This window comes from Synchiropus splendidus, chromosome 18 (assembly GCF_027744825.2).
Source record: "Synchiropus splendidus isolate RoL2022-P1 chromosome 18, RoL_Sspl_1.0, whole genome shotgun sequence".
Classification (NCBI taxonomy): Eukaryota; Metazoa; Chordata; class Actinopteri; order Syngnathiformes; family Callionymidae; genus Synchiropus; species Synchiropus splendidus.
In genome coordinates this window covers 3,348,655-3,374,789 of record NC_071351.1, presented here as the reverse complement: position 1 = coordinate 3,374,789, position 26,135 = coordinate 3,348,655, and the positions used below count along the sequence as shown (strand labels likewise).

The window sequence follows — 26,135 nt, the reverse complement described above, 5'->3', positions numbered from 1 at the left end:
TTTTCGATTCTAATATTTATCCGACTCATTTCAACAAGGCTTGGAATCTTCAAAAGGGAACTGAGCTCAGCTGGACTCAAACCAGCAACCACCCCGACGATACACAGGTGTTCAGCGAACTGAGCTACTCTGTTGACACATGAGGTTTTTCGTTAGTTATATTTATCCCACTCGTTTGAGCAAGTCTGCTCCAAATCTTCATAACATTCAAGCAGGAAATCGAACTCAGGTCTCCACAGTGCTGAGCAGAGACTGAGCCCAGCTCACTGCAGTTCACCTGCTCATGTTGGTGAGCCGCTGGAAAGGCAGCCACGTGTTAAAGGAGCAGCGAGTGTCTTGCAGACTTTTGTGACGTATGCATGTAACCTCTACTACCACTAGGGGGAGTGTGTTGTCTGTGTGGTGTGGGGTTGACCTGTGGAGAATTGGAGAACAAGAGACAGAAGTAAACCGACACACAGTCGTCTCTCTGGAACGTCATGACAGGAGGGAACCAACACAACACAACACACAGTGGTGAGGTTTTTATTTCAAAAGGTCACAGCAGTTCTCAGCTGTTACATTGGAGCAGAACACATCGTACAAAACAGTCGGCGGGATCTTGAAAATAAACATTTGCTCCAAGAGATCTCTTTCTCTTTGTCAATAAAATAGAATAAATAACATCTGAAATGCACAGAAGACTGGAGGAACAAACAGAAGGTCACATGAGCAGCGAGAGAGAAACGGCTGCGTAGACTCTGGAGGAGAAAATCTCTAACATAGAGAAGCCACTTACTCCTGAGGGGAGTCAAGTCTGAGTCAGTCTGTCATTGGCCATGCAGTTCGCTTTGTAACTATTCTGGGTCATTCCTCCAGAATCGGAACATAGAAGTGACCGGTCACAATCTCCGACTGGAGTCATGGCGGTTTAACTCTCCTCTCACATATGTGGCTGTAACACACTGAATATTTCTGGATCCAATAGGACACTCGAGTGCAGCGAGTCGATGGATTGTATCATACAAAAGCTCTAGTAAAATACATATTATTAAAAAAAAAATTGTCGAGGCAAAAAGGCAAACCGCAACAATGATTGTACTTCAGAAGAGCAACACCAGAGGTTCTTTTTTTTCTCAGATTTTAGATAAATTATTGCAATTTTAGTTACCATTCTTATTTAAAGTAAAAAATTTAAATTTTTGTGATGTCATGTTTTGGTCATTTTGATCATTAAACATGACCTCACTACTGGTTAATGTTGTGCTTTGGCTCGTCCACACTTCCTCTTCACCGTCGCCATGACGAGTTTTGAGGAGTAAAATATGTCAGAATATCACCTCTCTCCTCAGTGGAGATGCTCCCAGTGTCGACCTGTGACAGTGCTCCTTCACTCCGGTGTGCGCAGAGGAAGGACTGGCCGATCCACGCAGGCTCCGTTTGGGGGAAACAGACTGCTGCTGCTCCGCGTGTCTTCTCCGGGAGGTGGAGCGGCTTCCTGCGTCTTCAGATCGCTGCTGATGTTGGCAGCCAATAGGATTTAGGCAGCTAATCTCAGCTTCCTGCAGCAAGGCCCGTTCAAGAAAGTCCACTTTTCCTTGAACCAAGTTATGTTTTATTACTTTAATGCATGTAAATGGAACTATCAGGCAGCAGAGGGCGCTCTTCGCCAATAATAGGACATGCAGCGTGAGAAGCCGGGATCGTCGACCCTTCGAACCTGTTCTGTTTGTGGCAAACCGCAGACTTATCTCTCGCTCCTGACGAAAATGAACGTATCAAAAAAAGATAGGAAAGGAGAGCGGCGTAAGAAAGCGCCAGCAGGTTTCGGTTCACCTGCGAATATTGCTGAGACTGATCTTCATGTGCAGGAACTTTTCCGTGAACGTCTCGTTCATGTCTGAGGCTCAGTGAGTGTGAATGAATGAATGAATGAATGGACTTTGCGGTAACACGTGAGCTACTGCGGCGAGTCGCAACCCCCGACTGAGCTGCTGTGCGAGTCCGACATCAGTCGCTGGTTCAGACAAATGTGCGCGTCAGTGATCGCTATATGGCGCCTCCTTGTGGTCACTACTAAGCATTACATCTTTTAAATGACTAAATGTTTCCTCCTTTACCTTTCATTTAAAGTGGTATCTTTCTTTCAGTCAACAAAACGCAGCGCATAATCCAAACACAGTGATCAAGGCTTCCTACCCTCCAGAGTGGTGATTGTTAACCACATGGTCGAGACTCATGGTTAGGCCGCGAGCGCCCCCTAGAGGACCTACGAGTTTTCCTGTTTTACACCTCTGGGCCGTGAGACGCCCGGTTTTGAAACACTCGCCACATATGGTGGCAGTAGCGAGTCACTGACTTGACTTGAGCTGCGGATTTGTGATAGTAACCAACGATAGAGACGTTCTTGAAAAGAAAAAATGAACTGATGGTTAAACTGTTCATCTATTGGAGCATTTTCATTATCACCTTACTTTAGAGTTTATTCATTTCTTCTTTATTTCTTGCATAAATTTGATGAACATGACTTGCACCTGACTCTACCGCTGGTTGGACTTTTCTCTGACAAATTTTCGTGTCATTTCACAAGGTTTTGGTTTTGTTTGTGTGTCTGGTTATTGGAGACAAATGAAATCGGTAATCACAGCCATGAATCAGTTCTATTCCTTGCATGGACCACAGTTGTTCTGGAGAAGGTGGACCCCTAGATCAGAAAGGTTAAGAAGTCCTGCTCTAGAGGGCCTCTCTTATTGACTTGGTTCTTTGACAATATTAATATTGGAGCCCTGTCTCTGGACAAAACTCTTCCTCCGTCCACCGCTTCAGATCCAGCATGAAGAGCCTCAACTTTTGATCCACAATACTGGATGAAAGGAAGTTTTGCATGTGTCCACAAGTGGGAAGCATCTGGTTCATGAGCTGAACTCAACTCTGGCAGTGGATGACGTCACAAGACACCACTCCAGGAAGAAATTGACCTCCATCAACAGACAGCTTGAAGACAGGAGTCAAGTGTGCGGCCACTTCTACACACTAGCTCGGACCTGAAGAGATGTCAGTCCAGTGGTTAGATGGAACGGCTCCTATGGCGAGCTGGAATCAATGTTCCTTGGTTCAAATCCCTTTTAGTCCCTGAATTAGCTTGACACTGTTTTGGCAAGTTGAAATGTAACTAGAGGATTTAGCCACCAACTTCCACTTTGGCTGAGCATCTGCAGCCAGCAAGTTGTGTTGGTTCAAGTGCAGCTGGTTTCTTTAAACTTTTGATCCATGGAGTTGTTGGATCAACAAGCGGGCTGCTCCAGCCCAGTGGACACTAGCTCACTGGGACTGACAGGTTCATGTCATGCCACTGTTCGTACGTGACGCTGGTTCAAGTCGCACACAGGCCTTGTTATTTCTTATTCATCTCGAGTGGCAGGTCCAGGCTTGTTGACCCTGGAAGCCCTGTGTCATGTGACTTCACCAAATATGCACTGGACACTGGACGATCCACTGAAGAAACTATCACCTGCTTTGAACGTGGAGTTGAGCATCTTGAAAAAGATTATATTGTACACATTTCAGCAGAGCGTTTTGAGACACCGTGACGTTCCAATCCAGACACAGGGCAAGAAGATGTAGCGGATTGTAACACTGCTTTGATATTTGCAAGCCTGACCGGCAGCAGCGACTTTGCTAAAGTCCTGAGAGCAGATCTGATCTGGCTGACCTATTACCACCTGAAATTCCAGTATTGAATCCCATCATGCTAACATACGATGGTTTTCCGAATCAGACGCTTTGTAAAGCCATAAAGCCATATTGAGTATTGACTGGGAAAATGTTCAAAATAAACAATTGCACATCAATGTTACGTTTTCATTGAACCAAAGGAAACCAGAGTACTCTCAGTACCTACTGAGCAACAATGATAGCAGTGCGTGTCCCCATCATCTGTCCTCAGCAACAAATGCTCTTCAGAATAAATATTGGTTCCACCTGACTGGAACAATCATTTCAAAGCCACATGTTTATCATGATTAATAACTGGATACATCAGAACGCCCACTCCTTGCTTCAGGAAGTGCCAACGCCACTGCTGAGAGTTCCTGGGCTGAATTCTTTTTCTTCCACTGGTTGGTACAATTACCTGATGGTTCCCTCGGAACATTCTCACGCCACCTGAAGCAAAGCAGTGACACCAAGCTTTGCTATTGGTCAAATGGTGGAGCGGCCAAGACACTTGCTAGCATCAAACATGGCCTCTAACTGGAGCGTGAGCCCAGGCTGCTGCAGTTGTTGGCGACGTCGCTCTCGCCTGCTTGAGCTGAAGCAAGACGATGGTTTAAAAGTCTGACACTGACACTGCTTTGTTTCACGGTGGAGGTGTGAGAAAAGTGCCGGGGGAAGCGTCAACAAGACCCTGCTGCTGACTCCGACTCAAACACTGCTGAGCAACTCCAACGACAGATTTCATTCACTTTGACAACCTTTACCAGCCTTTACCCAAATGGCCGAGGAAAAGTAAGACCATCGAGAGCTTGCTGTTCAGAGAGAGAAGAGGAGAAGCATTAATATCAACAGTTCAGGACAAGAATCCATCTTTGTTACTGAAACGTCATGAAAATAGGGTTTATTTGTGATTAACTCAACAGAATTATGAACATTTTTTTTACATTTTTTTTTACAGTTTATCAACTCAGTCAGCATATCAATATGTACAAAGCAGAGACTTAGCATTACTCAAATGAATAGAGCAGCAGTATATTCTCAGTAATAAGCCTGTATGTGCAGCAATGGATGGAAAAACAAAAAAAATAAAGAGTCACATGTACCATTGAATACCGATACTACCTTTACAAAAATATCAGGCCACGTAGGAAGCAGTTTGTCCAGCCTCTTCACCTTCCACCAGCAGAATCACTTTAGCATAGAGAAAAATAGGTGGCGCTAAATCAGGGTTCTTTCAGTAAACAGTGCCGGTTCAAAAAGAGCTTTTTTTTTTCTCATCAAGATTGTTCTGGTGCAACAGAATTTCAATGGAGTTGGCTCTTTGTGGACCGTCACCTTCATATATTTAACTCAACAAGTCATTGACATTTATCTGGCTACATCTGTCAATGATGCATATGGCTGACACAGATCAACTATGAGAATCAGGACTAGCACCTGTGCTGAGAAACTCGACAAAGGCCATTGTCTGATTCTTACCATGGAGTCAAGCAGGTACAGATGTGCAGAAAGCCACTCATCTCCCATTGGAACATCAACCATTACCTAGAAGAAACTGTCAACAAGGTTTAGCAGTAACGTGTACTCAAGTCATTGTGACAAAAAACATGCACATTCAGCACTTACTGGGACAACAGTCTGAACACACCCCGCTCTAAAGTTACCCACTGGAGCCCCAACACTACAACTAACTTGACTCTACATTTTGAGCAAGGTGCTTGCACTCTCTGCACACTTGGTGCAGAACTCCACTGAGATGTGGTTCTTGTCCACATGCAGACACACACCACCCGACGTCTCTTTCTCCTCCACTTTTACACGCTTCCTCTGTAAAGCATAGTCATGGTCGTTTGAGTCGTGGCCCAGGAAAAGCGAGGACGATAATTTCATGCCATTCACACCACTTAACCTGGACAGCAGCTGCGCCAGCACGCTCTCGTTGGCCAGCACAGCCCGCAGGTACCTGGTCTCATCTTCAAGTTCCTCCACTCTTTTGGTCAGTTCTGAGTTTTGCTGTTTGAGCATGTTGTTCTCACTGGCCATGAGGCCAACCTTCTTCTCCAAACTGTTGACGTACTCCTTCTTCCTGAGACGATTCAGTCGGGCAGCGATGGCGTTCTTGTTTTGACGCGGCCCGACCTTCAACGCTGATGGCTTCCTTGGTGGACACGGGCCTGTGTCGTCACCAGGATCTTTGGCGGCGACCTCATCGACATTCGACAGCTCGTAGAATGGAGACTTTGAATCTTGAGCCCATGAAAAACTGAAATCTTCAAGCCCAAACAGGTCATCAAGCTCAATTCCAGAGGTGTCTGCCAGGTCTTCAGAGAGGTTTTCAGTTGGACTGGGAAGATCCGCAGTGGACAGCACATCCACCACTTCCACCTCCAGAGGCTCCAGGTTGCGGGCTTGTCTTCGGGTCATCATTGTTCGGCCAATACTCGGGGGGACAAGCAGAGAGGACTACGGATTCTGCAACAACAAAGACAACAAACCACTTAAACGATCGCAGCTACACTAAAGACGAAGAACTAATAAACTATCGATTCATCAAACACGGAGTCAAATATCGCCATACGTTGAACAACATTTCAATGTGGGGTGTCATTGAAGTTCCACTTCCTACTGTGACGTAATGTGAGGTGCGTTCGACAAACGTCTGCCCAACGTCGCGCCTGCTAGCACATCACAGGCCTCGCACTAGCACAGCACCGCGGGGCCTTAACGCAAATGTTATGGAACAAAAACATACTGGGGTATTGTTGTAGTTTAATATGGTGCAGTACAAGACTAACGACTTAATGAGGTGAATACCTATGGTAAATAATTTCGTGAACTACTTCCACCAGGAGATGGTTACGTTAGCATAGCGTTAGCATGCTATGCTAGGTCAACTATCGTGGTATTATGCCGCTTTCTCGCGAGTGTAATAACCGATAATTATATGTAAAACTGTGTTTTATATTCACAACCGACAAAAGTCACATACCCAGTACACACCGTTTTTACGAGGAAGCAGGCATTGGAACGTGAATTATGACGCAGCAAAAAAAACACCTTGGCAAAAAAATCCGGTCCTGTCGAATATCAGAATCTTTGACTTATAAACGCCAAGAAAACACTTGCCTTCAGCGAGGTCCTCGGTCCCAGACTAGTTAGTTTGGGTTCCCCGGAGCACAGACAAGGAAACGCGCTGGAGTAGGACAAAAGGGCCAAGTCCGACGACACTTCCGGTTATGATCCGGCAAAATAAAAGCAATACTTACGATGACGGAACGAGTACGTCTTAATAACTGCAATGAAAGGCAATAAAGAATAAGCCTTTTGCTTGTATCAAGTACGCATTAGTGTTAATCGTGTCTAATAAACAATAAAGTAATGAAGAAAAAAAGTGAATGATTATTAGATTATAGTACACTTTTGCAAATATATGTAGTTTAGTCATAAAGACAGGTGGATGAATTGCTAGTTTTTGATGAAAAATAGACATACATTAAACATATTAACTTATCTGCACAGACAATTACACTTGGAAAACATCGAAATAAAAAAGTGTAGTTAAATTTAATCATATTCTTGTTTGAGTTATTCTGAATTAATATAAATAATTTCCTTCAGAACATTCTACAGACAGTCTTTTTATTGAACAAGTCTTTGACAGTTTTGCAGTTTTCACGGCTCAGTAATAGACTAAAAGAGCTGCAGTCCAGACTTCAGCCTGGCGACGTCACTGTGACTCCACAGGGGGCCGTCAGTCGCTCTCGATAACACAGAGCTTTCTCGGTTCATGTGAGGGGCCGCGCTCTCCAGCTCCACCGGCTGGTCGATCACAGTCATCGTGGAGTAGGTTTCCACCATGAGTGAGGAAGGGTCATCTGACTGCCCAGGAACTTTACCAAGAGGATACTGCTTCCACTGGACCTTATCTCCACACACCTGCCACGGGGAGCCTCGGAGCAGCTTGGCCTTTTCAGCGAGGTGAGGCGTGAATTGGTGCTCCTGTAAGGACTTGCTCCTCTCCGACTCTGCCGCAGATGATCGGCTGAGCTGCAACTTCTCGTGCAAACTTTCCAAAGTGTATATCGGCTGCTTCATCTGCTGGGAGGACGGCTGTTCATCCGAGGGTCCTGTCTGCGTGTAGATGCTGCAAAGCTGCAGCAACCTCTGTCGCGTCTCCAGAGGAAGAGGATGCTCCATGTCATCCAGGACCAACTGCAGCAGGTGAGGAGTGCAGGCACAGGGGGAGTCGAGGCACGCGGAGAGCAGCTGCTGCCATCTCAGCTGGAGGCGGTTCACGAAAATCCGGTCCATCAACCTGGCGTTTTTCTGTGACTTGCTTTCAAAGTGGAATTTCAGCGGTTTGCTGTTACAGAGAAACACTTGAGAGATCCAAGCGGAGATGTAGAAGACTCTGTGGAGGTTTTGTTCTTTAGTGAGCAGCTTCAACTCAGCAAAAAGCTTCTCCAGAAGAAGGTGGATGAAATCGGCTGAATAGAGTGTCTTCAGCAGCGGGAGCCAAAAGCGCAGCAAGGGCTTCTGTAGTCTGGGTTCACTGAAACAGTTGCTCTCAGTATCACAAGCTAAAGTTTCCAATTGTTCAACGGTGGGAATGAGGAATCCGTCCTCCAGCAGAACGTCCACCAGAAGATCACTGGACCCCAATGCAAACTGCTTAATCTCACCCAGAATCCAGCTGATCTCGGCAAAAGGTGCCGGCCACTGATTTTCCTTCTTCTGCTCCTGAAGACTTCCATACTGTTCTTTCTCAAATGATATGAGAAGCTCCCTGGCGGTTTTGTAGGCCGCCATCTCTTTCTGTTGAGCGATGAGCTCGTCCTCCTGGAGTTTCAGCTCCACGGCTTCATCCTCTGCGTTGAGCTCAGCCTCCCAGTCATCAGAGGCCGCTCCGCCCAGCTGCCTGGACCAGTACTTCTGCTGCAGCCAGTCCAGAACCACCTTGCAGCCTTTTCTGGACCACTTCAAGGAAGGCAACTTCCGGTGAGTGAAATCGTGTCGCAGGTCAACCACCCACTCCGGGATGTCCAGTTTTCCAGCCAGCAACCGTAACGACTTGGCGACCCTCCCCTGCCGCTTCTCCGTGATCAGGTTCACGAAGCGAACCAGCGCGGAGCCGTACAGCAGGAGCAGGTCGTCTCCGCTCAGCTGCCCGGAGCGGTCCAGGACCTGACACCTGACCAGGTCCGCCGTGCACTCCACTGCCACGGGGGTGCTGTTGGCAAACCGGCCTTTCCAAGCGGACAACCGCTGCAGCGCGAACCTCTGCAGCGCCGCGTCTTTGGAGAACAGATACTCCAGCACTTGGTCCCACTCAGCTTTGTTGAGCCACGCCACCACATGGCGCCTTTTCTCCGACTGCTTCCTCTTCATTTTATGGCGAACAGCACGGTCGAGCGAGTGTACAAAACCAATAGGAGCTGTAGAAGCGCTTCTTCGACCAAACGACTACGGAGCTATTAAAGGCTAAAACGCGTTGCTAACGATTGTTTGACGTTTCTTCTGTGGTGGACAACCAACTATTGTGCTCATGACTGCCCCGTGTGGCTGGAATGGAAAACGCGCCCAGGTCATTATCCAGCACGTAATTTGATTTCGGGAGTGGTCTCACCCCCATTTTTTCCCCCCACTATGGATATTGAAATGATCGAAAACAAGTTTGTACTGAAACAAGAGTTTTGATGTCTGGTTTTGAACCTATTCGACAGTCAATCCAATATTTAACTATAACACTTCAACTAACTGTAGTGAGAGTGGGGTGTAGTGAGGAAGAACTGGGAAAAAGACCTTTGATAGTGCTGAATACACTCAAATAAATACAGCGAATAATATATGGAGTTGCGTTTTATTTCTTCCGATAACGTCGTGCACGAATTTAAACCAGACGGGGTCGCTGTAGCTAACAGAAATACTTGAGACATCCGGTGACGTAATTACCACTTCCGTCATGGCGGCGCGCATCTGTCACCTACCCGCTTCGCTTCTGCGGCCACTCCGAGGCGTTTTCAGCCTCCGAAACCTGGTTCCCGGAGCAACTACCAGCCTGAGACCCGCCTGCACCACCGAGCCGAGTGCGCAAACGCCGGGGATCGTCGAGTCGACGGAAGAGTACAAGTTCGTCGAGCGCCTCATTCCCGCCTCAAGGGTCCCCGATCCACCGCGCCACACTGGCCCAACACCTTCGGGCTGGACGCCCCCTGCGGACACTCCTCCGGATCTGCCCTATATGATCCGCCGCTCCCGCATGCACAACATACCGGTGTACACGGACCTGACCCACGGGAACCGCTGGATGACGCTGGTGCGGAAGGTGGAGGGCGATATCTGGGCCCTGGAGAAGGACGTGAGGGAGTTCCTCAGAGACGTCACGGGGAAGGAGCTGCCGACGCAAGTCAACGAGGTGACCATGACCCTAAAGGTCAAGGGTCAATACGACAAAGAACTGAAGCAGTGGCTGAGTGAGAAAGGCTTCTGAAGGGACACTCATGGTTCATGCTCACAGATACTTGTGCAAATATTTCTATGATGGATTCTGCAATAAATGTTGTAATGGCCCTGAAAAACCACTGACAGAATGTATATTAATGAGTGAACGTTCACTAAGAATAATCACATTATGTTGAAAATCTGTTTTTGATTTTAGTCCTGTTAATAATTAAAGTCAAAATGTGACTATAGAACCTATTTATTGGAGAGAAACCTGGCAGCCCAGCTCAGGAATCGAGCTGGGACACAAATTTTGTGTATCGCTTGGAGAGTTCCAACAGTTGTTCAGCTGGGGAGGGGAACAAAAGAAGGATCTGGTCATGACGTTTGCAAATATATGGTTATACTAGTCGTGATAGTTTCAAATTGTCTTGAATGACAGTCATGATCATTTTCCTTACACAAGGTCCGCTCCTCTCCTCGTGACGCGGGACCAGGTAGCTGCTTTATGTCTTCTGTGATGGACTCTGATGTTTCTGATAATTGGCTGAGCATTTCCAGATCCTGGAGAAGACGAGAGACACGACATGCATCATTCTGCTGGAGCAGGATTTGCTGTACCAGTACCATCAGGCAGGCTTGCAGTAGTTGGTGGACCCTGGGAAAGACCTTCATCTCTGCGTCAAACTTAGGGGGGTCTCTTTTGCAACAAGTGGCCAGCTCCGTCTCATAGACGTGAGAGAAGGTGGTCATCAGCTGCTGGAGGTCATCTGCTGCCACGTGCAGCGCACTCGGAGAGAAGACCGGCGGACTGTGGTGGTCACTGCTCAGGAACTCGCACTGTCAACATTTAAAAATGATCATATTTCAGGGTGGCCGACAGGTGCTGTGATGCAAAGCAAGGAGAAAGATGGCGGATGATTTGGAAAATGAGTTTTTGTTGCCAAGACAGTGCATTGTCACCTCTGATTTGAGTTGCTCCAGAGCTGAGCGAGTGGACTGAAGCAGGTCAGACACATCCTCATTTGCACTTGTTCGGCTGCTTGACAGTTTGTTGGACTTGTGTGAGGACCTGATGGCAACAGTGTGGGGTGAGGACGATGCCTCGTATATGATGTCACTAGACCATATAAAGGCGTGTACTTTGCATCTTCAGAGCGAGGGTCAAGCGTGGGCTCCAGCACTTGAGAGAGGCGAGGATGGTTCTCTGCACTGAACAGCTCATTCATGAGCAGGTCTGCGGACACGCTGCACTCATCTGGGTCCGATCTGTCCAGAACCAGGCTGGCCAGCTGCTGCAGGAAGAGAAGCTGCTGACGAGGACTCGAGTCACCCTAGATTCACAAGAATACACTCTTTAGCACAAACAGACCACACAGCACATGATATCTCACTGGATCTTACTCTGATAAGCGCCATGTCGTTTTCTTTGCAGAGGAGAAGCTCGTGGCCAAGAGCCGCCATCTCTGTTTCAAGCACAAAACAAGCTCGTGCAATACTGCTCACGACTAGGTATGATCTGCTGTCACAAACCTGCATCTCAAAGCTACATCTCACCTTCCATCACTGTCTGTTGGTCCTTTCCTGACGCGTCGATCTTCGGGTGGATGCTGTGAGAGACCAAGACAGGAAATGGTGTTATTTATATTGAGCATGATGGAGACAACACAAGTGTTACCTGCTGCAGAGCCATGTCAGAATAGCAGTGCGCAGCTCAGACGGAGAGCAGAGCAGCTCGAGCATGCTAACTGATTCTTGAAGATTTAGACGCTCCAAATACGGACAGGCCGCAGCCTAGAGGAACCACAACACAAACACCAGTTTATACAATCCCAGCAGCACGTGCTCCTTTTACTTGAGTCCCTGATGAAGTTGGAGTCAAATATATCCGCAAAACTACTGAACCTTATTCATATAAGATTCAGTATTATCCACCAATTCCCTTAAAATCATTTCTTTTTTACAGTTTGCCCATGGTTCTTTTTCCAAGGTCTTCACCTGTTAAATCTTCCCATTGAAAGTCAATGAAAATGACTGTAGACTGGAAAAAAAAACATTTAAATAGCAATTGCCCCATGAAATATTAATACTTAGATGCATCATTTGCACTATTATATAGTATAGTTGTATTTTTTATGTATTTATTTGTTAATGTTTTGTTAATGCTGTTGACTGAAACGTAAGTATGCAGCACAACAGTCATCGGACTCATTTGTTTATCAAACTACCCACAATTTACATGTAGACTATTCACTTTATAAGTCGACACCAGTTCTAATTCTAGACCGGACAAGAAAAGCAGCAGTCGTAGTGTATAACTATGGTTAGCTACCATAACGTAGTGGCAGCAAATAATAACACTGCTGAAAAAACGTCTTTGTAGGAGATGACAGCCACGAGCTAGACGCAGAAAGTAATTAAAATCAATGTACAGCGGCCCAGACTACACCTACATGAACGGAGTTAGATCACAAACAAACCTCAAAAGAAATATTTGGCTTATTTTACCTGCAGAGCAGAGAAGACCTGACGCGCTAAGCCCGCTTCGTTCAAAGCCCCCGCCATGTTTGTTCTTTCTTCTTTGCTGTCCTTTTCATCTAACAACGCCACGCAATTCTGCCACCTGCTGGTTAACACACGCTAATACAAACGCTTCCGTTAAACCAGTCAAACAATCAACAAGGTAAAGTAAAGTTTACAAATAGATAAAATTAATAAGCGTCATTGCAAGGTACGTAAACAGAGTGTGCGCCCTTATTTTACCTGTTAAGACTTTTGATGATCCTTGAATGATAATATTGTCCACAAAAAGTTTTTTTTAATTGAAAAGTTTGCAGCTTTGTTTTGTCACATTATTTATTTCACATTAACCTAGATGTTTAAAAAGGGTAAAACGCCTAGTTTCACGGCTCCTTTCCTCAGTTATTTAAAAAGAACATTCCTTTACTATTACTTCACACATTCCTCGGATTTGAATTCATGTGGAAATATATATTGTGAAATTAAACTTGCAGTTGTCAAAATTCACTGGAGGCTTTGAAGCAGGAAATGTTTGCTTCCTGTCACCTTTCCCTCACAGATGCCCACTCCACAGAAGCAGGAAAGGCGTTCTCCTTTCGATTATATGACCAATAAATCAGTGCAAGTCCAACCAATTTTTCTTGGTAGAAATTCAGTAGCTGGAGAAAATCCAAACTACAGGAGAGCAGAAATTCACATACACAAAAAAAAAAAAAAAAATGAAAGAAGAAAGTTGTGAAATAACAAAGCTAAACAGTTGAAATGAAATGGAGCAGATGAAGCTGTCCATTGTGAGAGTGTTACTCATGTAGTGGGAGGATCCAGATGCAAGTGGAGGAGTTGCTGGGCTTGTTTGTCCTGTCGCCTCCCTCCAGCTCTCTCTCTTCATATCAACACCGACGGGTGGCTGGAGAGGGATATCAGTGGGACAGGACATACCACACCATGGCTACGGAGCACCGACTCAACGGGGAAGAAATCCTTCTAAACAAGCTCTGCGATGTCGAGGTACGAAAACTGCTGATGAGCTCCAGATGTGCAGAGGAAACCCCCAAATCACAAGTTGTTGAGACGAGTAGAATGGAGTCAGATCACTGTTTCGTCGAAGCAGAAACATTGCTAGAACCAGGCTCAAAGAAAGTTTGACAAAAGAAGGAGAAAGGGAAGGGAATGTGACAGGGGAAAACGGTGAGTTGTTTGGGGTAAAAGAATGACTTTGTCAGTCCTTTCCTTGTAAACCATTGATCAGGATTTCCTCTTCTTCTAAAGCGAAACCTGTGCGATCAATAAAGGCTCAGTGTTTCGGAGGGATACCATGTAGGTGTTGGCTCTGGTCTACTTGTGTGACAGGATTGTACAAGCCTGGGAAAATATCTGACCTGGGTGTTGTGTGCACAAGCTTTCTCTCCCCAGCGACAACGATGACGGATTACAACTCTGCCTTTTACTCCAGAGCTCCATGTGCTTTTTAACGCTGTTGTGTCACTGAGTTGAGAACCAACTGTCGGTAACTGAGGTGCCTTCAGAAGCATCAACATCCTCACGCCATGTGTTTTTTTAATTGAAAATAATACCGTCATAAGAGACTCATTTCACTTTGTAGAAAGAAGGGTTTTGACCTGACATGCTGTGTCTGGCTGGGTGTCAAACAAGAGGAGTCATCTCCTGCGTCAGTGCCGCTCCCTGTGGCCCAACATTCAGCTCTGAAGAGGTCCAACTCATTCAAGACACTTACTTGTATTTATTTATAATTACCATTTATTGATCATATTTTTATGGTCACAAGCTTTGAGTAGTGACCGAAAGGATGAGATCGCGGATAAAAGCGGCTGAGATGAGTTTCCTCCGCAGGGTGGCTGGGCGCAACCTTAGAGATAGGGTGAGGAGTTCGGTCATCTGGGAGGAGCTCGGGGTGGAGCCGCTGCTCCTCCACATCGAGAGGAACCAGTTGAGGTGGCTCAGGCATCTGATCCGGATGCCCCCTGGACGCCTCCCTGGGGAGGTGTTCCGGGCATGTCCTACCGGGAGGAGACCCCGGGGAAGACCCAGGACTCGCTGGAGAGATTATGTCTCCGGTCTGGCCTGGGAACGCCTCGGGATCCCCCGGGAAGAGCTGGAGGAGGTTTGTGCGGACCGGGGAGTTTGGGCTTCCTTGCTCCGAATGCTGCCTCCGCTACCCAACCCCGGATAAGTGGTAGAAGAAGGTGAAGGGTGAAGGTGAAGCTGATCATATTTTTAATGATGCTTAAACTTAAATTAACCTCGGTAAAATTATTTGTGTACAATAAATGTAATGTAAATGTTGCATTCTGGGGGGAAAAAAATCCTGGGCCTTTTTTTTTGTAAAGGTATCCAAAAAATATCACATTAAGTTTCATCATATTGTTTTTTTTTAAATTGTATTTATTGGTTTCATTAGTTGTCATTTGAAATATAAATTCTTTAACAAGCTTCATGAACTATGTTAATAATTATTAGAGCTGTCAATGGATTCTGTGTTTAACATTTCTATAACAGATTAAACTGTGTTGATACATTTTTCTTCAAGTTACATTTAACAGAAAAAAGGGCGTTATCAATCTCAAGTTAACTCTGCTGTACAATTATAAATTACAAAAAGAATCTATTATTAATAATTATTAATAAAACCATAAGTTAATTTCATGTTTTTGTTAATCAATTCACACTAAAGTGCGATTTGATAGTCATTGATCAAGAGAGTCTTTGATGTGTCTGCTGTGTTCTCGGGTCCAGGCAGGCACCAGTGGTCCCCAAAAGCGCTTCCGTCCCATCAACATCAACCACTACGCCACTAAAAAGAGCGCCGCCCAGAGCATGCTGGATGTGGCCCTGCTGATGGCCAACTCCTCTCAGCTGAAGACCGTTCTGTACGTGGGGCCGCAGTACCGCTTCTACATCCCCCTCATCGTCCTGCTGTCGTTGTCCATCACGCTGCAGGTCATTGTGGGCCTGCTGCTCGTCTTTATAGGTGCGTGAAGTCAGCAGCTACTGAGAAACTGAGAAGTCAAACGATTGATCGTGACTCGCTTCTTTGCCCTCTGCAGTCAAGTACGACCTGAACGACGTGAGGAAACACGCCAAGTTGAACAGGATGAACAATGCAGCGACACTCTTCGTCTTCTTCACTGTCCTCATCAACATCTTCATCACAGCGATGGGCTTCGAGGGCCACGCAGTGGGGTAAAAAAAATATGGAACTATCTTGCTCACTATGGCTGATAAAGGGTTTCGTAAAACTTATATTCTTAATCTAAACCCCTAATCTAAACATTTGGCTTGCTTGAACATCGACGGCTTCCTTGTGTGCACCAGTTTAACAAGTTAATGAGAATTAATTTAAATGCTAGTCTTTATTCTTCCATCTTCCAGGTCGCCATCTGCGATCGTCCAAACACCACAACTTCAAATCTCCAGTGACACTTTTGACCACAACATGACTGGGAGCAACTGATGTTACGTTCTCAAATGTTACTTTTACTATTTTCATGACTCATTGCAGAGTTTGCACATGTTAATAAACACTTTTTTTATTACATCTGTGTGTAATGCTGACCTCGGACATTGTGCTTTTTCAGTCTGAATTCCGAGGCTGTAAAATTAATAACGTCACAGACCAGCAGAGGGCGCACCCGACCAGACTATTAGCATTTATTCTTAGTATGGTGCTGAATAAACGTGAAAAGAATAAACACACAAGTTTGATTGACAGAAAAATACTAAACAACTTTATTTGTGTATCAAAATACTGTCTTACAAACACTTTAAAGCCTTTATTTATTAATTCAGGACTATTTTTTTTTTTGTTCTAAGATATCGATAATGCACAAAGCCAGCTGAATTGGGCAGTAGGGGGTCGCGGGGGCTGAAGACACCAACACAGCAACAAAGCAAAACTCATTTTTGGTCATGGTTTTAAAAGACTAACCCTCGGCGTCCATCGTGAGTCCAGATTTTTTCATTAACATTTCCCTTTTTTTGTCATTTTCAAATGCGTCGGCTCGAGTGTGATGCTTTCTCGTGTTTGGGCGTCCTCGTAGCTGCAGCGTGTTGTTGAAAGTAAACTAGTGCGCTTCGCCCTGATAATCTCCAGGGATCATTTCTCACATCTAATCTATACTTGCGTCGATTGAGGGAGCAGCAGTGCTTAAAACTGGACATCAGCAGGTAAAGTTGAGCGAGGCAAATGCTGGTGTGAGCCAGGTCAGGACTGAGATTACACTCCGTGATGCCCTTCAGCCACTGTGTTTTTCTGCCTATCGTCAGGGTGCTGACCAGGAAGACTCTTTGATCGGGGTTTAATCTTTGGGAGACTGAAGCAGGTGGTCATGCTCAATATCATTAGGCGCCAGGTAAACACACACACACACACTTTGATGTCTTGACATTAAATAGTTAAAAACAACCGGAAATGTGAACCTGTCTGTGTGATGGGTGTGAAGCTGTAAACAATGAAGGGTTAGATTCTCGCTCTAGTTAACAGTGGGGTGTATGTATGTGGCTTAAGACAGGAGCGGGTTGGTGAGGGGCTTCAGACAGTGATGTGGTAGGGGCTTCCGGGTATGTGATCGTCCCCCCATTTGACCACCAGGATGTACTCTCCCTTCTCTTTGAGCTGGTAGCTGACGTTGTACATGCGGTTGCCCAGATGTTTGACCAGGATCTCCTCACACGGGACCTTGGGGCCGTCCACACCCACCAGCAGCATGTTACGACCTGTGGGAGGAGACGTCAGATCTTAGGCGACCTGATAGGACTTGTGGATCCAGATGGTAATCCGGAGTTCACACACACCTGCTTTACTGCAGTCCACGCTGAAGTTATTCTTCTGTCCGACGAAGCCCTTGCTCAGGCCCAGGCCTTTGGCCACCACCTTACTGGCGTCTGACTGCGCAGGAAGCGCCTGCTGCGAGCAACAGATGGCCCGTGTCACCGGGTCCACCATGACAGAGGAGGTCTCATGCATACTGTGGCTGGACACCAGCTTGGAACCTGCAGCGAAGCGGAAAAGACGGTCACTCCCTGACCACAGTGAGTGACTCCAACACTGCTTCTCACCTGTGATCTTGGCCTTGAAGGGGCTTCCAACGATGTGGAACGGGCCTCCATATTTGATGGAGATGAGATAGTTGCCAGGAGCCATTGGCGTGTAAGTGACTTTGTAGCCTTCTGGACACTCCACACAGTCCATGGTCACTTTAGAGGGGCCGTCGATGGTCACCGTCAAAGCCCCAGCACCAGCTTTGCTGGTGTTGATGACAAACTCGCACGCAGTTCCTAAAAGAGACACATGTGAGTCAGACGACAATGACCTAGGGTGTAGCCTCCACCTTCCATCAGCTACCTGTGGTGCCTCCCTCCAGCCCCGAACCATAAGCAGACACCATTCCAGGGTCTCCCGACTGGTTGGTCTCTCCAACCCGGATCTTGAAAGGACTTCCAGGGATGTGGCTTCCGTTAAACTTCACATCAATAAGGTAGAGGCCGTTCTCTCTCGGTATGAAGCGGACAGCGTACTTGTCTGCGCAGACACCAGAGGCGATGAAGCACCGTGATCCAACAGACTGACCTGGGTGTGTTTACCTTTATCGATCTCAGTTACGCAACACTCTTCCAGCGCTCCAGAAGGACTGTGGACCTTTGCATCGATCATACCTTTGGCCCCGTTGAGGCTGACAGCAAACGACGCAGGATGGTTGACCTTCAAGCCCGACTCCTGCTCGACAACACACACTCGACACTGTATCACCATCATCTGACCTCCCCTGCTGACCTCAGTGAGGACCTTACCTGGCGGTCACTAACAGGGCTAAAGAGGAGTGTCTGAGAGAAAGTATTTGAAATCTACCGCACCACGCTCCACCTCACACTGGACCAAGGTCACTGCAATACTCCTGAGATATTCGGTCAAAATTACTTCAAATTTAGAAGTAAGATCTGGATTTGAGGTGTAAACACAGCCCACAGAAATCCTCTTTAACCCTTTAGCTCCCTGCATGACAGGCTGTTGGGAGCCTTTAGAATAAGGCACGAGAAACACACACAGTCCTTTCTTTTCCCAGAAGCCCTTTCACTACCGAGCAATGCAGCAGCTGCTCCTCTCAAGATCCTTCAGTTCCTGACTCCACTGCGTTACCTCAATTAGAAGTGGACTAAAAAAAGTAGTTCCCAGCTGCTGCATTGTAGGTAGCATACTGCGGCCTGGTTGGTGTGATCGCGGATGTGTGTTCTTCTCAGAGCCTCACCTGAAGACTGGCAACAGTGAGGCGCCGGGCGTCGTCTGAGGGTGAAGCCACGGGAACCACGAAGGGGCTGTCGGGGATGTGCTCGTCGTTGAAGCGGATAGAGACCTCGTAGTCCCCTGTGGAAGAAAACACCCCGTGGGAACGTCAGCAGATGCGTACGCTGTGCCCCGTGTGTGCTCCACCTGCGTCGCACCTGGCTCCTGGACGATGTAGGAGACGCCGCTGGAACCATCCTTGCGGTCCTCAAAGGCGATTTCGGCCTTGCTTGGACCCTCCACAGCAATACTGAGCCCCCCAGCACCTGCTTCTCTGGTCCAGATACTGAACTCGGCTGCGAACGAGTCACAGATTTTAGATCTGCTGCTGTAAAGAAATGACTGTCCACACACAAACCTGGAACTCCTGCCTCAGCTCGCTCCAATCCGGGACCGCCCGCCCGGACCTTGTGCGCTCCGCCTTCCCCAAGAGGACCGACCGTGAACTGGAATGGACTTCCAGGAACGTGCATCCCACTGTATTTCACGCACACCGTGTGCACGCCGGTCTCGGTGGGGACGAAACGGATACAGTAGGTGTTGTTCTCGCCTTCCATGATGTCGGCCTTGTGGACCTGACCGGAGGGGCTGGTCACCTGAGCCGTCATGTCGGCTATGCTGATCTCTGAAACAGTGGACAGGGCTGTCAGATAGGTTCCACTTGGATACAAGCGGTGGAGGTTTCTGAAGCCACTTCACTCACCAGGAATCTTCAGACTGAGGTCACACTGGCTGCCAACATTAGCCACCGATGCTGCTCTCCTCTTCCTGGTGATGCTCTCCTTCATCCTCCCCTCACCGGTGACTTTGACAGTGAATGCACTTCCTGTATCGATGGACACATGGTTGGTCAGTCAATCTTAATAGCGTTACTCCAGCCAGTCAAAAGTCATCACCAGGAACATGCTGGTCGGCGAACTTGACGTTGATGATGTAGTTCCCTGGTTCAGTGGGACAGTAGGTGACCTTGCAGGTACCATCCTCCTGGTCTTCAGTGTTGATGTCCACCTTGCTGGGTCCCTCGATGGACAGGCTCAAACCTCCATAGCCTGCGTAGGAGAGAGAAAGGTCCTGACTGTCCAGCGTGTGTCCAAACATGAGAGAAAAAACCAGCATGAGCAGAGAGTGGGAGCACCTGCTTCTCTCGAGTCGATGATGAACTCTGCGGGCACAAAGGTGCGGGCCTCTCTCAGGCCCTGGCCGCTGACACGCACGCGACTGGCGTCACAGATCTCTGACTGATTGATCATGACAGAAATGGGGCTGCTGGGGATGTGGCGGCCGTTCTTCTTGATGTTCACCAGGTACTCCCCGATCTCCTTTGGAACGAATGAAATACCTAGAACCGAGACATGAGGAGTGAAAAAGTAAAAAAAAAAAGCAGGAGGTTTTAAAACACTGACCCATGGATCAGTGGACGTGAACACTCACCGACTTGTCCGTTACGAAGCACCTTCAGCAAGCAGGGCTCCTCCCGGCCTGACGGCGTGGTGAGGGAGGCGGTCAGCTGGCTGACATCCAGCTCTCCAATGTCCAGAGGAATGTCTACAGCAGAGCCCACCTTTAGGTGGGACATCCTCATGGAGTCATCACCTGAAAAGCAGGCGACATGAGCTGGTGCTGTCAGGGGGAATGACCATCAGTGTCCGGCAGCGTACCAGTGATCCGTGCAGAGAAGGGGCTGCCAGGGATGTGCTTGTCGTTGTACTTCACCAGGATGCTGTAGTCTCCAGGCAGCACAGGCAGATAGGACACAGTGCAGGTTCCGTCTTGGTTGTCCACACAGCTGATGTCAGCTTTGGAGGGACCCTCGATGGCCAAGGACAGACCACCTGGGTGTGATGTGAATAAGCGAAATCACTAATAGAAAAGTGTCGAGATCGACTTTACAGAAAAGCGGTACCGACCTTCTCCAGCGTCTTTGGTGTTGACTGTGAAGACAGCTGGCTTGTTGACAGTCCCGTGGATGAGTCCAGGACCGTAGGCGCTGACATTCCCACTGTTCATGTAGTCCACGAAGAACTGCAGTGGACTTCCTGTCCATGGCAGGATAAGACAACATTTACAACAAGGTGGAGCGACCTTCTCATGCAACTGCTCCATGAGCTCCTCTGCCATCACTCTCTTTTCTTCACCAGGTATATCTGATGCACTAAAGTAAAGCTTCACTAACCAGGGATGTGGATGCCATCGTATTTAATGTCCATCTCATGGAGACCAGCCTCAGTGGGCGCGTACTTGACGGTGACCGTGCCATCCTTGTTGTCGGTGATGTCCGGTTTGGCCACCTTTCCTGAAGGCATTCTAACCTCACCTTTAAAGACAGGTGACCACAGTAAGAAGAAATGAAATGAAGGCTAAATCCTCAACCCTTGTTACCTGTGATCTCGCCCTTCTGAATGGTGAACGGGATGACCAGGTCAAATGGTCTAAGCCCGGCTACGTCCAGACCGTTCATCCCCATGGCTCGGTCTGTCGCCTAGGAAACCAAAAACAGGAGTCACACACTTCCTAAAAATGAAATGGTGCAGTTGTTTACCAACACCACAAACAGAATTATGAGATGAGATGAGGACATGACGGTAGTGACCATGACAGTGAAGACAACACACAGGGGGAGCCATTTTACAGAATGTAGAGCTGGTCCACATTAATGATGTTCAAAATGGCTTCTTCCATCTCCTGAGGAAGCGACCCAGGAGCAGTTTGGAACAGTTCAGCCGCACAGCCACTTCAGCACACATGTAAAAAGTCCTCCACCTGCCTTTAGAAGGCGTGACAAAGATGTGCTGAAGTGCAAGCCACTGTGCAGCTTCATTGTTCCGCCCATGTCCTTCACAGAGATCAGACAGATGAAATGGAAAGCCATTAAACCCATATGAGCGACACAGACAATGGCGATGATGATGATGGTCAGAGGAAGAAGAGAGAGGGAGACCCAGCTATGTGGAACAAACAGAGGTATTTAGGTACCCAGGGCTGATGGCTGTAGTACTGGGGCAATTGGCTTTGCTGGATGAGCTGGTCTGATGGGGCTCCTTCCAGCGCCTGGTGAGGAGGGAGGTAATCGGGCAGGGAAGACGCAGGCCATTAAAAAAAACCTCTTTTGGTTAAACGTGGAGCGACATCATAATGGGACCATCACTTGCTTGCTGTGTGTACTGTAAATATTCTCAGCACTTTCAACTGTTACAATGCCGAATCAATAGCCTTGTGGATCAGAACTTTCCAGAGCTTTTTCTAGCAAGGATACACTTCATTTAAGTATTAAGGACTTCACTGTCAGTGAGCTGAACGCACAAATGGACTCACCGTGACTTGGAAGGGGCTGTTGGGAATGTGCTCGCCTCCAAAGCGCACACAAATGACATACTCGCCAGGCTGCGGCGCCGTGTAGAAGATGTCAAATGTGCCGTCCTCATTCTCCACAACGTCCACGTCCAGCTCTGCTCCCTCAGGTGTGCAGACGCTGCATGTGACTTTGCCCTTCCCAGCCGCCTTCGCATCCACGGTGATGACGGTCTGTTCACCGATTTGGATGGTCGGACCAACACCTGCCCCTGCAGATGGTGAGGACATCAATAGTGAGGTCTCTCTCTTTACCTCGGACCAAATCTCATCCCATTACAAGCCAAGCATGCACATTTACAACCGTTAGAGGAGCATACATCCAGTCGTGTTAACGCCCTCTTTTCACTATAGACTGCTACATGTTATTCTGAGGTCCCATGTAAAACCAGAAGGTTCATTCCACCATGCCATCCTGCGTCCAGTTAGTTCATTAGTGTCCCGTTAGAGAGAAACAAACCGGACCGGACAACAGAACTGTAGGCTAAGGTCACAAAGGAATAGAAATGATAGTCCTTCATGCGTACAGACCAGAGAGAGCTGAGTGGATCAAGTGGGCTTACCTAAACCGTGACCGCCGATTGAGACTGATAAGAGGAGCGGTGAGAAGCACGGAGGGGGGGAAGCAGGAGACAAACAGTGATAAATAAGAGACAGTCAGGTGGGAGTGGGGGTGGTGGGAGGCAAATATATGTGCTCCAAACACTTGAGTAGAACAACAGTGATGGGGGTGTGAAGCAGGGAACTGTGTGTGTGTAAATGTATGTGTATGTAAGTGTCCATCAAATACTGAAGAGCGGCTTGAAAAGCACCCCGCGACCAATGCAGGAGTAAATCGTAAATGAATTCTTATTCAGTTTGTGCTGACTAAATTGCCAGGAAAAAAAATGACCATTTAATTTAATGTAATGGATGATATTGTACTATAGTAATGCTAAAATTACAGGTTTGCTGTTCATATAAGAACATCTGCACATTAGCTTTGGATGCTTTCTTCTAAACTTTGAAGCTCTAATGATGAAAAAACTCATCAAAATGTCACATTTCTGCAACATATTTGATGTTATTGACAATAATATACATATAAATTGTACTAGGTATAATTTCATCCACCACTTTCATCGTCATTCATAGATTTAACGCGTTTCATGCCATACAATTCTTGGTCTAAACTTGAAAATATGACGCTCCTCAGCTTCTTATAGCAACCAAAAGCTGGTGTGTTAATGAGAGATAGAAAGGTACAGCCATACCTGTCACTGTGCACTTGCTGGCATCTCCAGTGGGCAGAGCCCTGATTCGGTACGGTGAATATGGGATCTCATCCCCTCCGTATTTGATCAATATGGTGTATCTGCCAGTCATGTCAGGCACGTAGGACACCAGGTAGGTGCCATCATGGTTGTCACGAATGTTGGCCTTCTTAGGTTTCCCCTCTGGGTCCTGCAAGAATATCTCCGTTTCAGACCCAATTCAAGCTGCCACCACAGGTGCAGTTAACCAGCACTCACAGTGATCTGCACAGCCAGAAGCCCCTCCCCGGCATCTTTGGCATCAATAGTGAACTCAACAGGCAGAGACGCCGGCACTCCTGTGGTGTTAAGGCCGGGGCCACTGGCACGCACTTTACTGGCATCATGGGTTGGGAGCACCTTCACTTTGTAAGGGCTGAGGTGGGATTTATATTATTATTCGATAATACTTATAAGGCTGAAATGAAGAGCTTCATGACTGTTACCTGCGTGGGATCTCCTCGTCAGCGTACAGCACGTTAATAGAGTATGGACCCTCTCTGGTTGGGACGTAACTGACTGTGTGAGTTTGATCGCCGTTATCAATGATCTCCGCTGGCTCCACCACACCTAAATACAGACGGGACATTTGCTGTGGATTTACAATTGAGAGGACTGATAGTATTGATACGGTCATTAACCATACGGTCTTGATCGGTTCAATTCGACAAACGTCACCACCACTACTTTGCAAGCAGAGGGCGCACAAGCAGCCCATCAACTGCTAACACAGTATTTTAGCATGTTTATTTAAGCAGAATCGAGGCCTCACCTTTGGGTCCTTGCACACGGACCTGCATCGGGGCAACTCCTGCTTTGGAGGCGTCCACAGTGAACTCCTGAGGAATGTTAGCTCTGACATTGTTGCCGAGTCCTGGACCCTGGCATTTGACTTTAGAGCTGTCCACAGTGTCACTGACTGGCACAGAGAAGGGGCTGCCTGCAGATCAAGGTAAATAACAGGTCACATTGCTGTCTATTCATTTCAGATCTACAGAACTATTGCATAATAATGAATGGAAAATTAAAAATATAAAAAAATATATTAATCATTTTTGTCCACTATGTTAAATCTCCAGTTGGATTTGGTCACAAGACAAGTACCTTTGATGGGCTGGCCTCCATAGGTGACGTTCAGGTTGTACGTGCCTGGCTCATAAGGGACATACTCCACACTACAGCTGCCATCTTTGTTGTCCGTGCAGGACATTTTGGCCTCTGATGGACCCTCCATTGCCAGACCGAGACCACCAGTACCCGCTCCACTGTTGGAGGACAGCGTTAGCAAAACAGACAAAGCAAGGAGGAACGTCTTGGGCGGCGGCGGCCTCCTCACCGAGTCTCCACAGTGAACTTGTTGGGCTTGTTAGTGATGCCACCTTTCAGGCCTGGGCCGTGCACACGAACCCGGGCTGGGTCACAGCCTTCAGTAACGGCAACTCTGAATGGACTTTTGGGGACTGGGGAGCCGTCGTAGCAAACCTCAACGCTGTGTGGACCTACAACAACATTTGGATGTATCTCATCTACGCCTGGAAAAAAAGCTTTTAGACCACAAAGACAATTAACCCACCCTCCTCATAGGGGGTGTACTCTACGCTGTAGGTTCCATCTCCGAGGTCAGTGATGAGGGCGTCAGTGTGGCTGCCAGATGGGTTGCTGATGAGGGTTTTGATGTGGTCACCCCCTGACTGTGTGAGAGCACGGGCATCCACTGTGAAGTCTGTAGTCGCCTCACGGAACACATCTAGATGTAAACACAACAGAATTGGTGCTCATGTTTCCACTCTCATAAAAGACAAAATCATAATTCAAGATGCAAAAGAAAACATTGCGTCACACGGTATTCTAGAGCTCACAGACAGCAGACTTTGTTTGTGTCACTTTTATGCTGCAAATATGACCTGATACAGAGAATGTAAATTAAGTTTTACCTGCTCCCTCCACTCCTGGTCCGAATACACGCACCCCGCTCGCATCAACAGCAGGCTCCACGGTGAGGCGAGCAGGGAAGTTGGGAACATCCTGTCCGCCATAGCGGATGGTGAGTGTGTAAGAGCCAGGGTAGAGAGGGATGTATGTGATGGTGTAGGTTCCATCTCCATTGTCCTGGATGTGAACCTCGGCCTCAGTGCCGCTGTCAGAGATGATCTCAATGGTCAGTTCAGCGGGGCCCGCGTTTGTGCAGTCCACAATGAACTCCCCAGTCTCTCCAACCTTGGCCCGCTCCAAGCCTGGACCGGAGCAGCGCACCTGAGGTGGCAAAAAGGAGACTTGAGTACATACAATATGACCATAAATAGACATCTCACACATTGAGCTCTACAAACCTTGGACGGGTCAGAGGCAGGATAAGCTGTCGGTTTGAATGGAGAGCCAGGGATTGGAATTCCATCATAGGTCAGTTCCACCTGATATGGCCCAGCCTCCCGAGGGATAAACTTCACCTGGCTGGTTTCTGGGCTCAAGCCGGGCTCAACCTGCAATAAAACAACAGTGTGATGCTACACTCAACGCAGTACAAAAAGCACTGAATGGTTCTT

General features: G+C 47.4%; 6 protein-coding genes across 13 annotated transcripts in view; 2 read left to right on the top strand and 4 right to left on the bottom strand.

Moving 5' to 3' along the window:
- Positions 1 to 4,579: 4,579 nt before the first annotated feature.
- Positions 4,580 to 6,979, bottom strand: crebzf (CREB/ATF bZIP transcription factor). 5 transcript variants are annotated; one of them, XR_008413001.1, is made up of 3 exons: positions 6,820 to 6,978; positions 5,173 to 6,165; positions 4,580 to 4,884 (listed from the first exon to the last, which is right to left on the bottom strand). XR_008413001.1 is itself a non-coding variant. In XM_053850072.1 (3 exons), the coding sequence occupies exons 2-3, from the start codon at positions 6,118 to 6,120 to the stop codon at positions 5,508 to 5,510; spliced, it is 531 nt and encodes a 176-aa protein (XP_053706047.1). In that variant the 5' UTR covers positions 6,121 to 6,165; positions 6,820 to 6,979; the 3' UTR covers positions 5,375 to 5,507. The 5 variants fall into 5 exon arrangements, 2 of the variants coding, with proteins under 2 accessions (XP_053706045.1, XP_053706047.1); XR_008413002.1 differs by having other exon boundaries at positions 6,694 to 6,843; XR_008413003.1 differs by having other exon boundaries at positions 6,683 to 6,832.
- Positions 6,980 to 7,321: 342 nt separating this feature from the next.
- las1l (LAS1 like ribosome biogenesis factor) lies at positions 7,322 to 9,213 on the bottom strand. Its single transcript, XM_053850069.1, has one exon. It carries the CDS (start codon positions 9,079 to 9,081, stop codon positions 7,384 to 7,386), a length of 1,698 nt encoding a protein of 565 aa, XP_053706044.1. The 5' UTR covers positions 9,082 to 9,213; the 3' UTR covers positions 7,322 to 7,383.
- Positions 9,214 to 9,650: 437 nt separating this feature from the next.
- Positions 9,651 to 10,380, top strand: mrpl49 (mitochondrial ribosomal protein L49). Its single transcript, XM_053849899.1, has one exon. The coding sequence runs from the start codon at positions 9,656 to 9,658 to the stop codon at positions 10,181 to 10,183; it is 528 nt and encodes a 175-aa protein (XP_053705874.1). The 5' UTR covers positions 9,651 to 9,655; the 3' UTR covers positions 10,184 to 10,380.
- Positions 10,377 to 12,721, bottom strand: haus7 (HAUS augmin-like complex, subunit 7). Its single transcript, XM_053849898.1, has 9 exons — positions 12,643 to 12,721; positions 11,813 to 11,928; positions 11,692 to 11,744; positions 11,539 to 11,600; positions 11,278 to 11,468; positions 11,098 to 11,206; positions 10,762 to 10,974; positions 10,596 to 10,698; positions 10,377 to 10,483 (listed from the first exon to the last, which is right to left on the bottom strand). The coding sequence occupies exons 1-9, from the start codon at positions 12,697 to 12,699 to the stop codon at positions 10,422 to 10,424; spliced, it is 966 nt and encodes a 321-aa protein (XP_053705873.1). The 5' UTR covers positions 12,700 to 12,721; the 3' UTR covers positions 10,377 to 10,421.
- Positions 12,722 to 13,545: 824 nt separating this feature from the next.
- On the top strand, positions 13,546 to 16,229 carry si:dkey-93l1.9 (uncharacterized protein LOC562339 homolog). Of its 2 annotated transcripts, XM_053849955.1 has the most exons (5): positions 13,546 to 13,662; positions 14,258 to 14,365; positions 15,409 to 15,643; positions 15,720 to 15,855; positions 16,045 to 16,229. In XM_053849955.1, the coding sequence occupies exons 2-5, from the start codon at positions 14,279 to 14,281 to the stop codon at positions 16,124 to 16,126; spliced, it is 540 nt and encodes a 179-aa protein (XP_053705930.1). In that variant the 5' UTR covers positions 13,546 to 13,662; positions 14,258 to 14,278; the 3' UTR covers positions 16,127 to 16,229. The 2 variants fall into 2 exon arrangements, with proteins under 2 accessions (XP_053705930.1, XP_053705931.1); XM_053849956.1 differs by lacking the exon at positions 14,258 to 14,365 and having other exon boundaries at positions 13,555 to 13,662.
- A 136-nt stretch (positions 16,230 to 16,365) lies between these two features.
- The window catches only part of flna (filamin A, alpha (actin binding protein 280)), a 29,522-nt gene continuing 19,752 nt past the window's right edge, over positions 16,366 to 26,135 (bottom strand). The window contains exons 22-49 of one of the 3 annotated variants that reach the window (XM_053848587.1): positions 25,923 to 26,072; positions 25,527 to 25,845; positions 25,166 to 25,339; positions 24,929 to 25,091; positions 24,697 to 24,857; positions 24,365 to 24,532; positions 24,039 to 24,162; positions 23,812 to 23,968; positions 23,554 to 23,743; positions 22,864 to 22,887; positions 22,265 to 22,512; positions 21,926 to 22,000; positions 21,332 to 21,431; positions 21,126 to 21,266; positions 20,860 to 20,988; positions 20,611 to 20,784; positions 20,384 to 20,545; positions 20,088 to 20,291; positions 19,849 to 20,001; positions 19,656 to 19,778; positions 19,311 to 19,577; positions 19,111 to 19,248; positions 18,918 to 19,033; positions 18,256 to 18,388; positions 18,017 to 18,193; positions 17,731 to 17,949; positions 17,467 to 17,664; positions 16,366 to 17,388 (exon numbers count right to left, since the gene is read on the bottom strand). In XM_053848587.1, coding sequence (XP_053704562.1) covers positions 17,204 to 17,388; positions 17,467 to 17,664; positions 17,731 to 17,949; positions 18,017 to 18,193; positions 18,256 to 18,388; positions 18,918 to 19,033; positions 19,111 to 19,248; positions 19,311 to 19,577; positions 19,656 to 19,778; positions 19,849 to 20,001; positions 20,088 to 20,291; positions 20,384 to 20,545; positions 20,611 to 20,784; positions 20,860 to 20,988; positions 21,126 to 21,266; positions 21,332 to 21,431; positions 21,926 to 22,000; positions 22,265 to 22,512; positions 22,864 to 22,887; positions 23,554 to 23,743; positions 23,812 to 23,968; positions 24,039 to 24,162; positions 24,365 to 24,532; positions 24,697 to 24,857; positions 24,929 to 25,091; positions 25,166 to 25,339; positions 25,527 to 25,845; positions 25,923 to 26,072 — 4,572 coding nt within the window. In that variant the 3' untranslated portion in view covers positions 16,366 to 17,203. The remainder of the gene's footprint in view (positions 17,389 to 17,466; positions 17,665 to 17,730; positions 17,950 to 18,016; positions 18,194 to 18,255; positions 18,389 to 18,917; positions 19,034 to 19,110; positions 19,249 to 19,310; positions 19,578 to 19,655; positions 19,779 to 19,848; positions 20,002 to 20,087; positions 20,292 to 20,383; positions 20,546 to 20,610; positions 20,785 to 20,859; positions 20,989 to 21,125; positions 21,267 to 21,331; positions 21,432 to 21,925; positions 22,001 to 22,264; positions 22,513 to 22,863; positions 22,888 to 23,553; positions 23,744 to 23,811; positions 23,969 to 24,038; positions 24,163 to 24,364; positions 24,533 to 24,696; positions 24,858 to 24,928; positions 25,092 to 25,165; positions 25,340 to 25,526; positions 25,846 to 25,922; positions 26,073 to 26,135) is intronic. The other 2 variants (XM_053848589.1, XM_053848588.1) reach the window with 2 other exon arrangements.

What these genes read in the sequence shown, in the direction of transcription:
- las1l (XM_053850069.1), bottom strand. Translation starts at nt 9,081, where the DNA reads ATGAAGAGGAAGCAGTCGGAGAAAAGGCGCCATGTGGTGGCGTGGCTC.
- haus7 (XM_053849898.1), bottom strand. Translation starts at nt 12,699, where the DNA reads ATGGCGGGGGCTTTGAACGAAGCGGGCTTAGCGCGTCAGGTCTTCTCT. An exon ending in CTGACATGGCTCTGCAGCAG is followed by an intron (nt 11,745 to 11,812) that starts GTAACACTTGTG and finishes GGTCTCTCACAG; the next exon opens with CATCCACCCGAAGATCGACG. An exon ending in ACGACATGGCGCTTATCAGA is followed by an intron (nt 11,469 to 11,538) that starts GTAAGATCCAGT and finishes TTGTGAATCTAG; the next exon opens with GGTGACTCGAGTCCTCGTCA.
- crebzf (XM_053850070.1), bottom strand. Translation starts at nt 6,120, where the DNA reads ATGATGACCCGAAGACAAGCCCGCAACCTGGAGCCTCTGGAGGTGGAA.
- si:dkey-93l1.9 (XM_053849955.1), top strand. Translation starts at nt 14,279, where the DNA reads ATGCTGTGTCTGGCTGGGTGTCAAACAAGAGGAGTCATCTCCTGCGTC. An exon ending in CAACATTCAGCTCTGAAGAG is followed by an intron (nt 14,366 to 15,408) that starts GTCCAACTCATT and finishes TCTCGGGTCCAG; the next exon opens with GCAGGCACCAGTGGTCCCCA. An exon ending in CCTGCTGCTCGTCTTTATAG is followed by an intron (nt 15,644 to 15,719) that starts GTGCGTGAAGTC and finishes TGCCCTCTGCAG; the next exon opens with TCAAGTACGACCTGAACGAC.
- mrpl49 (XM_053849899.1), top strand. Translation starts at nt 9,656, where the DNA reads ATGGCGGCGCGCATCTGTCACCTACCCGCTTCGCTTCTGCGGCCACTC.